The 11,406-nt window shown below is 40.2% G+C and overlaps 1 protein-coding gene across 2 annotated transcripts; it reads left to right on the top strand.

Annotated features, from left to right (window-relative positions):
• Positions 1 to 5,078: 5,078 nt before the first annotated feature.
• LOC144712282 (P-loop containing nucleoside triphosphate hydrolases superfamily protein) lies at positions 5,079 to 9,682 on the top strand. Of its 2 annotated transcripts, none has more exons than XM_078586513.1 (8): positions 5,079 to 5,183; positions 5,252 to 5,356; positions 6,281 to 6,358; positions 6,432 to 6,579; positions 6,736 to 6,806; positions 7,774 to 7,870; positions 7,958 to 8,118; positions 9,334 to 9,682. In XM_078586513.1, the coding sequence occupies exons 1-8, from the start codon at positions 5,097 to 5,099 to the stop codon at positions 9,610 to 9,612; spliced, it is 1,026 nt and encodes a 341-aa protein (XP_078442639.1). In that variant the 5' UTR covers positions 5,079 to 5,096; the 3' UTR covers positions 9,613 to 9,682. The 2 variants fall into 2 exon arrangements, with proteins under 2 accessions (XP_078442639.1, XP_078442640.1); XM_078586514.1 differs by having other exon boundaries at positions 5,082 to 5,168.
• The last annotated feature ends 1,724 nt before the right edge of the window (positions 9,683 to 11,406 follow it).

The following is an 11,406-nucleotide window of genomic DNA, read 5'->3' as shown; positions in this document are numbered from 1 at the left end:
ATTTTCATATGTGCCAATTGTTTTGATGTGTTAATCTAGTATTACTTTGAAACTGTGACCTCTCAAGCATTCTGTTGATTTTGACTCACATGCAAACTGATCTTCCACTAAAATTAAAAGTTTAGCCACTTTGGAGACTCAACCACCATGATTTGGATTTGGATTTGGTGGTGCCTGCTCAACCTCATTATCATCAATCTCATTTTCCTTCTCTGACTCTTGTGAAATAAGTATGAAAACATTTTAATAGAGTTCCATGAACAGGAGGTTACCAATTTATGGTAGAATAAATAATCATGTAAATATAAATTAAAAACCATTAAAAAATTAAGGGTATAGACTGTATAGAATGTAAAGAAGCCTAAATTTGGTGTTATTCAATATAAAATAATCATGTCTTGAAACAAGGGGAATTATAAATATTGTTACATAGATCTAAATCATGAGTGGTACCTATAAGTAGCCAAGAAAAGGTTGCTCGTCATCGTTAATGTGTTGGAGCCCGCAGCGTGGTAATGCATACAGTGTGCGCAGCCCCCCCCCCTCCAAATGTCAACTTTGTCGTACACGACAAGTAGGCCATCAAGCGAGAGAGCAAGCTCTCTCGCCTCTAGCTCTCCATGTAATACCCCAGTCTCGCAGGCCCTCCTTCAATAGTGTGTGACACATACGAAGATCCAGCAAGCCAAGGCGCTCAACTCGATAGCATCCACGAGCTGCCTTCGGGAGATCTTGCCAAGAGAGGAAAAAGAGGAAGGATTTTATGTGCATACCACGTGGTTGGCAAGGGCATCCGCTGTCTAGTTGCCCTCACGCAGCTGGATACAAACACTAGTCAGGCGAGGCGGCACCACATGATTGTTGGATTCTAGATACCTTGACATGGATGAATAAATGAAAATGATTTGCAGCGGAAGACTTGAACGAATCGAACGGCATCAACAAAAACATTAAACGGAGTACCTTTCCACGGATCGCATCTGTGATTTCTTGGATTTCAGAGTGAGCCAAGTCGAGCTGCTCATGTGTGCAGCCTCTAAAGGTATCCACACAGTCCTAGGCACGTCGGATCTCCTCCTTCTCGTTGACGATTCCGGTTCTTTCTCCGTCGGCTTTGTTACGTCGTCCCGATTATATCGGGAGGGAGAGAGGGTGTTGGGAGATGAGAGAAGAAGGGGAAAGGCCCGTGAACAATTCTGGCCTGTGTGAATTTCGTTCAGGGGCTTCCCCTATTTATACTAAGTGGGTGTTTTTTATAAAAACCCCCAAAACTTAAGTATATCTTCCGATGTATAAAAGACCATTTGCGTGTGACCCTCTAGGCTCATGTATCAGTCTAGTTAACGACTCCAGCAGCCCAATAACTTTTATTGGCCTTCCAAATTAATTAACTATATCATCATATAGATTAATTAATGTTGGATCGATTTAACCCAATCGATAGGTCGAGTCTCTGACACATGGGGTGCCAAGCTACACCTCGTGTCCTAGAAGATACAAAGGAGTGTGTATCGACTCAATCATGGAACCTGTTCATCATCAGTTACCGTGTATTTATAATCCCTCATCCATTTGACACTCCTTTGATGACTTAGGGTATGGTCAATTGTCAAGCCCTAATCGGTCATCTGAGTTAGTACTGATGCATTCTAAAATCATCGGAGAACTCTTCTCTGATATTTCAATGCCTTGGCCAAGTACTTCATTGCATCATCTTCCTTGAGCTGTCACCTCTTATACCGAGGGTGGACGATCCCATCTTGACCACTCAATCATCTTCGTGAACTTCTTGATATACCGGAACTAAGACTGTTTAGAATCCCATGATTAGAGACTCGTTGGCCATAGCCAAAGTACAACCGTCCGTCCACAAGACGTCTTTGGTGTCTCAGGTCTAAGGACCACTTACACAACCGTGGCGTGAATCAACCTGATTGACAGTTCGGTATAATACCATTCAGGATTCGTACGGATCAATTCAGTCAACTCTTTCCACTTAAGAGCACCCACTATCTATCCTTAGTGTCCCCACACTAATGGCTACAGGAACGGCCATACTCATCATATGAGTGAGGCTAGATAGTGCTATTCTATATGGGTATTTCGATGTCCTTCTCGCGTATCCTTCGAATAGTGTTTAGAACATATGCTTAAGCACTAGTGATCTCCGTATTATTATATCATCATAATTCATTAAGTCCGATCATGTATTCATGGACTTCATTATAAGCATCACACGTGTACTATAATGAATATGGTCTATTAATGGACATGGAACGAGATGTGGAATGTGTGATTGTCTTGCCGTCCACCTATATTTCTATCAATGATGTCCTGCCATATGCGGTGCAGTCGCCACTAAGAGCATAAACCTGCATGGAGCATGTCAACTAACACTTGTGAGTCCAATTCTATGACGATATTGTGAAGGTTTTGTTCATCACAAATGAGTAAACCATCATGTATTGTCATAGCCTCGGCTATCATATTAGTCTCACTAATGACTGGTGCTTGAAAACTTGAAAATCAAGTTCCTCTTTTACATGTAACTATTGTACATCATATACATAGTCCTATTTTAAATTCCTCTTTCACATGTAAATGCATATACATAGTCCAGAGATCATTGATGACCTCTGGACTATGTATATGGATTTATTTAACTTGGAGGAACGGTCTAGCCACCATTTGAAGGAGATGAGGAGAAACATATTAGTGAATGTCTTACATGAATTTAAAATATCTGACAAATTAAACATGCTCTTAGGATTTTAACCTATATTTATGAAATTTTAATTTTTTTTTAATGTTAGTTTTTATAATTTTTGAATAGATACTTATTGTCACAACTTATTCTCAGATAAACAATGCAAAAATGGTGTGATGGTCCAAAGAGTGAGTTAAAGCACAAGGGTAGTACATTTATTTCGATATACCATATCATGTGTGTTTCTCATGATTTGAATTTGAGTATGCAAGATGGGTCAAATCAACTCGGCATCCCAAGTTCAAATATCAATGAAAAAGGTGTTGAGGTGCTTGATGATTGTTTAGCTCCAAGCACAAGCAGTTCGGATCAGTGATTTTGTCACATTAGATGAGTAACCAGTATAATTAAGTAGTTTTTATTAGGATCTAGGAATCGATTGAGACAATAAAAATGATTCACACATAAAAAGACAAAATGAATTGGAATGACATTGGAAAACTAATGATCAAATCATCTTGGTGCAAATCAAATCTATGATTTCTTAGTTCTTTGACTGAGACATTTTGAGTCATTCATCTGTCCGACCTCTAGATGTATCAACATGATTCGTGACACATCAAATGGCCTCCATTATTACCACTTTGTTGTCTCCATTACCCCATCCCAATCACGTCGAGATTAGATACGAGCAAAGGGGAGAAGGGTGGGACACTGAACAATTCTATCCATGACCTATATATACTAAGTGGTAATTATTTATAAAAATCCTTAAGTTTAAGTATAACTTTTGACATCAAAAAAATCATTTGTGTTTGACCCTCCATGCCTATGTACTTGTGTAGTTAATTGTTCCAATGGTCCGATAACCTTTAATGAAGAAATGATTTAAAACAATCAATAGGTTGAGTTTCGTACCGGTGGGGTGCCTGCTACACCTCATGCATGAGAAGATAAAAATGATTGTATTGTGTCACTAATGCAACTTTTTTATTATGGCTTGCCATGTTCATATATTCTTACATTTACTTGACACTCCTATAATGATGTAGGGTATGGTCAATTGTCAAATAGTAATAGTTCATTCAGGTTAACACTAATGCATTTAGAAATCATCTTAGAATTCTTTTATGATATTCCACTATCCTTGACAAAGACTTCATTGCATCGTCTTCCTTAAGCTACCACCTCTTATACTAGGGGCAAATGATGCAATCAAAATACCATTCAGCCACTCACTTGTCTTTGTGAACTTTTTGTTGCAATTAAACTAAAACTTTTTTGAATTCTATGGTTAGGAACTCAAAGGTCACAGTTCAAGTATAACTGACCGTCGACGAGACATCTTTGGTATCTCAGATCTAAGGATCAAGTACATAACTGCGACATGACTCAACCTGATTATTTGTTTCTTAAAATACCATTCAGTGATTCATACAAATCAATTTACTATAACTCCGACTAAAGATCACCCATTATTTCCACAATAATGGTGAGGGGATCGACCATACTTATCGTATGGGTAAGACTTCAAAGTGGTATTTTATCGTGATACTTCAATGTCCTTCTCGAGTATCCTTCTAATAAGAATTTGAATAATACACGCTCAAAGACTAGTGATTTTCATATTACGATCTCATCATAAATCACTAAGTTAGATCATATTTTCATTGACTTCATAACAATCATCACAATGTGCATTATAATGATTTTATGATATTGAGAGAGAGAGAGAGAGGGGTTAGGAGATCAACTTGAAACCTGATATAGCAGCAGGGACAGCAGCAGTGGCTAAATGACTGAACGGGAATGGGAGGGATAGAGCTTGAGAGAGTGAGAAAGTTTTTTCTGTCATTGGTTCTGTTCTTCGTCTCTGGCAAATGACGTAAAGCGACATATGACGCAATGAAGACAATGATGAAACACTGATGGATGACGGATGAGACGAAGCGTGGATGGATGAACTGATGGCCATTGAATCCCTTCGCATCTCTCTATCATCCCTGCAAACAAGGGATGAAACATTACTCACCCCAAAAGAACAAAACTTGTATCATCCCTTCTCATCCGTTCATAAATGTCATCTGTCATCCGTCCATCTCTATGGGTAGATGTCAAGTCCAGGACTGAGACGGAAAAGAACGGGATGAAACAGGGGATGAGACGTTAAACTGTAGAACATAACTCTTCGCACCTCGCCCGTTCCCATCCGTCTGTAAACGTCATCCGTCATCCTTTAGCCCTTCTGCAAGGCGCAGAGTCTGGGGTCGGGACGGAACGAACAAGGGACGAACGTTACACGTCGGAAACGAACGAAAGTCACCCCGTCCCGTCCTCGAACGTCAGGAATATAATTTGAATTGCGTACCAAGAAGAAATTTCATGATTCATGTCGAACTTCGCGGCGGCTGCGAAGCAGGCGATTCTCCGACGGCTTCCCTTTGTCGATCTCACCGTCGAGGTGCGAGATGCCAGGGTATACGATCTCTACTCCTCTCCTTTTGAAGATTTTGCCTTGAATTCTTTGTTCGATTTCATGCACAGATTCCGTTATCGTCTGCTTTCCAGCCTCTGGCAAAAGAGCCTTTCTCCCGGAGACGGATAGTAATTTTGAACAAGATAGACCTCGCAGAACCTAATCAGACTGAGGTACGCTTGAAATTGCTATTTTCCCCGTTTTCTGGTGGTTTTAACCATGGACTGCGTCATTGTTGCTTCCTTTGGTTGTCTGCTTGTCGTCCTTGGCGCTTTAAATGTTTTCATGGATTAACATCACTGGAAGGTGTGAAGATTAACCTTATTTCCTTAAATAAACGAATAATGCTATGTTCTATGCTATACACGAATATATTGTTTCTTAGATCAATGAGTTGGTATTGGTTCTTCAACTAAATTCATGAATACGTTTTCTTCAAAAAAAAAATTCATGAATACGTAAGTAGAAATGTACGGAATAAAACTTAATTCGTTTCAATATGATTAATTATGGTTATTGAAACTAATACATACAGCATAAGTTTTGACTTGATGTTGGTATTATTGATGGTATACATGTATAAAGTTATGAAACAAATTGCATTTTATCACACCCTTTTACTCAACTCTTTACTAGTACCTTTTAAATAATTTCCATTTGTGTCGAAAAACATACTCAACTGCATCCCTGGCGTCATTATCATTGCTCATCGGGTATATATGTTGCTTATCTGTAACTTTACTCCTCTAATTTGTTAAAATATGAATACATTCCATGTGCTTCTAGTCATTAGAAGCTTTGGATGTGGTCAGACGCCTGAGTCCTTCATGGTTTTATTGCCCACCCGATATCGGATTCACTAAATACAGGAAAATTAAACGTTTCAACACAAATTCGCATTAAGAAGAATCAGTCATAGTCTACTTGAAGAAAAGCACGAGGAAGAAGCTAGATTACATGCCACTAAGTCTCTTAGTGACTAGTAGTCTACAGGCGAGATTTTTCAATTTAATGCAAAAAATATTAGCATAGGTGTTTTCAGGATGATTTTTCATCGTTAACATCACCTTTGATTGATAATCTTCTATTGTCCGCAGATATGGATAAATAGTTTCAAAGAGAGAAGTTCCCTCTGTTTTGGAGTGAATGCCCACAATGAAGGCAGCATTAAAGAGGTGATTTCCGTTTTTCTTTCATTTTTGTCAACCTTTAAAAATGTCTTTTTTTCCTTATTCTCGGAAATTGCAGTTACTGAATCTTCTAGTGGCTCATACAAAAGCGTTACAAGGTGAAAAAACTACTTTCACCTCAACGGTGATGCTTGTTGGTGCTCCAAATGTTGGAAAGTCTGCAATTGCCAATGCCCTACACAGAATTGGCCGCATTAGTGCAGAAGGTATGCCACATCTACTTTTGCATTGACTATCCAGTCAAGATTGTTTTGCCGAAGTGCACTCTGGATTTTAAATCAGGAATTTAACCACCAAATGCAGCAAAATTTTACGCCATAAATTGACTGACATCATTTGCGTCCTGTGTATTTATGTCAAAGAAAAGGGGAAGTTTAGGCGTGCGAATGTGAGCTCCAAACCGGGGGAAACAAAAGATATAAGAGCTTACAAGGTTGACCTCCCTTATGTTATTTCACCACTTATTCCATTGAGGCCCCTCTTCCTGGCTCTATTATAACACTCGTATGAAGTTTTCTTTAAAGCTGATCTCACTGGTGAGTAGGGCTGGAGAACGCCGACAAATTCGTTATTGTCAACATCATCCACACACATCATCATTTTCCTCGTCATTCATCAGCAAAAAGGATTTCTATGATAATGGTGAATTGCCAGCATCATCATCCCTATTGAGCTACGAATGATGATGAGTTGTCATTCTTATCCTAGCTCTTGCGGAATGACTTGGGCGATAATGGCCTGTTCTCTGGTCATCGCTAAACAGAAAGAGAGTCAAAATAAAGAGGAGATGTACTCAGAAGCAAAATAGATTAATCTGAATGATATTCATCATCCATCGTAGTTGTCATCATCGTCACCATGAACGCTAGAATTTTATTCTTTCTTGGCTTGGATTTTTGTAGATGAATTCTTAGGAATGAGTGAAATAAAATTTGTAAAGGGTAAAAGATTTATTACATTTAGAACCTGTTTGTCCTTTCTTTTCTCAAAATTTGATTTATTTATTGGTACATGCCAGCAAGGTCCGTTGCCCTGGTTTCTTTTCACTTCAGCTACATCTTATGTAAATTATTGATGACTCAGGACTAGATGTTGGCCAGTTATTCTCTTTAAAAAGTATTGACCCAGAATAAGGCAAGTGATTGTTGGTAGAAAAAGGATATAAAGGTAATGACAGAAACTAATGGGAATATCTGTAAATGTGGATGAAAACATATGATCTCTTAAATTGGCATCTTGATTGTTGGATTTGGGTAGCTAAAGAAGACATCATTTTCGCACTCATTCTTTTTCCTCCCATTGTTAATTAAGATATCTAGGGTCACATGAATAGGACTAAATTTATTTAATGCCTCTGGATTTTAACAAAATCTCTCAGCATATCTTGTATTTGCACACAGATTGCGAGTCACCCGAACATATATGTTTTGGACACACCAGGGATTTTGTTTCCGGAAATTAGTGATACCCGTACTGCTTCAAAACTTGCTCTGACAGGTTTTTCAACGTCCTCCATTATCTTCTTGGTCTTTATGTTGCAGAATTGTCTTCATTTGATCTAAAAGGCTTTCTTATCTTTACCAGGGATAATTGAGGATTGTTTCATCGGTCAATGTGCTCTTGCACGGTATTTTCTTTCTATTCTTAATTCAAAGGAGGAGTATAAGCGTTGGAAGTCCTTGAATGGACATCCCGCTGAGAAGTCTCTTCCAAAGAGGAGGCAATACCCTTCTGATCACACTCAGGTGATTATGATAGAAACCTTCTAGTTTCTATTGAGAAGATGAAAATGATGAGGGGGAGAGAGAGAGAGAAAGAGGGGGGGTCTCCATGAAGGAATATTAACATACTCTGGATTCGTTTCTTCGCTACCCTTGTAAGGGAGGGGTGCTATTTACTGGGATTACAGGGCTGATGCGTGTATAGGATCATATCAGAATATACCTGTCTTAGGAATCTCTATTCATACCAGTAATGCAAACTGATACTATCCCGCTAAGATCGTATCATCTCCAATGTAATTCGAGGATAAGGATAGTTCCCGGGGTGAAGAGGAGAACGAGAATGGTAGGGGGAATGCCGAGCAGAGGGGTAGGGATTGGCCGAGGACGAGCCGCCTGAAGACAGTGAAGGAGAGACGATCACGAGGATGGGGATCGTAGTAGGAGATGGAGCTTGGATAAGACGAGAGGAGGGGAGGGAGAAGAACCACTCAATATCAACTTCCAGTCTGCCCTCCCTAGAGGGAGGGCTGTGCTATTTAAAGGAACATAAAACAAAACATGACGAGAATGCCCCCATGAGGGCTGGGGATCATATCACAAACGTATATTTTTCCTCGTAGAATTGTTGTTAAAATTACTGATTTGAAGTCAGAGATTCAGCAAACTTTCATCTCTCTCTCTCTCCCTCCCTCCCTCTCTCTCTCTCTCTCTCTCTCTCTCTCTCTCTCTCTCTCTCCCTGCCTCCCTCTCCCTCCCTCCCTCTTTCTCTCTCTCTCTTCCTCCCTCCCTCCCTCTCTTCCTATCCCCATCCTCCCTTTCTCGCTTGTTCTTTCTTGCTCATTCTCTCGCTCACAGTTCCTCTCTCTCTCTCTCTCCCTCTTCTCTCACTCTCTCATGCTCTCTCTTTGTCTACTCTCTCCCTATCACTCTATCACCCTCAATATTATCTCTCTCTCTCTTGCCATTTTTGCTCAATCTTATGCTCTCTCACTCTATCAACTCTCTCGTCTTACTCTCCGGCTTTTAGCTACGCTCTTTCTCTCTCTCACTTTTGCCCCACTCTCTCTCTCTCACGATAACTCTCTTGCTCTTCAAAAAAAAAAATTTATCTCATTTGGGACGTGTGCTAGGAGACAAGCTTATCCATTGCATGATGAATGTCCAACAGCCACCAAAGATTCATTTTCTTATTTTTTACTTAGTTTCTGAATGTATTTTTTTTTCTGTATCCTGTAGGATTTTATAGTCCTGGATGTACGACGAACACTTTTCAGAACCATTTCAATGTTTGAAGGGTGCCTGACGGAGGAAGCTGAGATGACCCAGTTAATAAGCCTCCAGATTGCAGCATTGCGTGAGGATTTTAGGGTTCCAGCTGAAGAAACAGATGTCAATGTAACTGTTGCTTCAAAGTTGCTTAACCTCTATCAAACTGGGAGATTAGGCAGGTACACATTGGAGTCCCTCCATCCTCAGGTCTGTGGTATATTTCCTAATACATATGGTAGGACATAGCATGCGACACTCATGTGCTACACATATTTTGGAGAAATCTAGCTGTTGAAAGTTGCGTTATTGGGCCACATATGACATAGCCAATGTTTTGATGTATATATACAGCTTAGCAACTAATATTCAAAGAAATTCAAGGGGTTAGTCTCATTGAACCTCGAAAATTATAGTTTTATTGAACAAGGTAATTTTCTGCCTTTTTTTAATGTTTTTTCATGACTTAAAACTTGGTTGGGATTGTTTGATGTCTCTATTGCATTTCATCCAGCAAACCAAAATTCACGCCATTTACCTCTCAACAAGCTAATTTCAGAATGTCATTTTCTTAGATAAAAAAACTTATGCTACAACTTCTGATGGGACTCTGTTGCAAGTCCTTCTCTGTTAGATGTGTCATACTATATTGAACTCAAAGATTCAATAGATTTAGTTTTTTTCTGTGTCTAGTGAAACAGAGATGGGGATGAGATGGGACAGAGGTGATGACAAAAATATCAGTCTGTGTTGTGCCGGCAATGAGGTAATTACCCTACTAACCTCATCACTGGCACATCCAAATGATTCATTCTCCACCTACAAGAACACATCTATTTAATGGGAAATGCATTAAAAGATAAGTGACAAAAATTCTTCGATACAACAGTAGAACATATCAATACTTGTTTAAGTTCTTCAATGCCTTTGATCATCCATGAATTGAAGTTGTCATTCTAGTTCATCCTTTATACTTCCCTCGTCGCAGTTACAATCTGATTTTGAAGATCATGCAAGGGGAACATATATACACATTATTCTCCCCAATTATCTGCAAGACTAAACTTGGTTGAGGGTATAATAGGTTTTCTGTGGGCCCCAAGAGTCTACTAAAGCAAACAATGCCTGAGCTTGACTTAAGTAGGTGGGCTGGGCTGTAGCTGAACTCACGGCTGGAACATGGCTAGATCATGGATGGGCCTTGGGCGGACCCCGATTGGGTCGTAGGTGAACCTATGTCTGGAAGTGTGATTCACCACTTAGATAGAAGCTGACTCAGCCCTGGTGGCCTGGTGGGTTTGGTTCATAGCTGGACGGTGAATGGGCCTCAGGCAGACCCACGATACACATCTTGCAAGCTACTCGTTTCCTTAAGGCTAGTTAGCCCGTTAGACTTCCGTTGGCCGCCACAAGATGCATGACCAACTTGCCAGATAAAGGGGTGGGTGATACAGTCCTCCCCAGGACTTATCAAAGCAAACGATGTAAGGGAGAAGCCACGTCACGTGCCAGCGTGGAGTACGCATAACGGATGAGTACTACCGGGAGAAGAGAATAAAGTGGGAGCTGCAGATGCAGAAGGGGCCATACTTCCAGAAGTTTGTTACGTGGAGATTCTCTCGAGGGGGAAGGGTCGATTCGACTCGTTCCATCACCATCACTAGGAGGGAGCCGATCGGGCTCGCTTGCGGCTATCCGTTCTTCTAGTTTGATTCTCTCAGACTTGTTGGAGAGGTCTTATTTTCTTTGTTATCTCTACGGATTGGACTTTGTTCTGAAGGTTTAGCCTTACACTTCGACTGGGTGATATTCGAGCTGCGTTATCTGATTTTTTAACGATACTAACTACTGCGGAGCGTCTTACCCAGTAGAGCTACTAGCAGCAATAGTCAAGCCATTCAGTGCTAAGTGATAGCGAGGGGATTCTAACAGTGGGCTTGTCATTTGAAATTCTGGTTCCCCAAGAGATCTAGTCCAGGATTTGGAGGACACCACAAAGATGTGGAAAGGGTGTTACAAACTGATTTTGTGGTATTGGTAGGC

The sequence above is a fragment of the Wolffia australiana genome, chromosome 14 (genome assembly GCF_029677425.1).
Source record: "Wolffia australiana isolate 7733 chromosome 14, ASM2967742v1".
NCBI classification, from domain to species: domain Eukaryota; kingdom Viridiplantae; phylum Streptophyta; class Magnoliopsida; order Alismatales; family Araceae; genus Wolffia; species Wolffia australiana.
Note: the sequence above shows the minus strand (reverse complement) of the source record. Positions and strands in the feature narration are given on the sequence as shown.

Bases quoted from the DNA above. Each gene is read 5' to 3' on its own strand.
- LOC144712282 (XM_078586513.1), top strand. From the start codon at position 5,097: ATGTCGAACTTCGCGGCGGCTGCGAAGCAGGCGATTCTCCGACGGCTT. The intron at 6,580-6,735 runs GTATGCCACATC...TTTATGTCAAAG, and splicing joins TGGCCGCATTAGTGCAGAAG to AAAAGGGGAAGTTTAGGCGT. The intron at 6,807-7,773 runs GTTGACCTCCCT...ATTTGCACACAG, and splicing joins AAGATATAAGAGCTTACAAG to ATTGCGAGTCACCCGAACAT.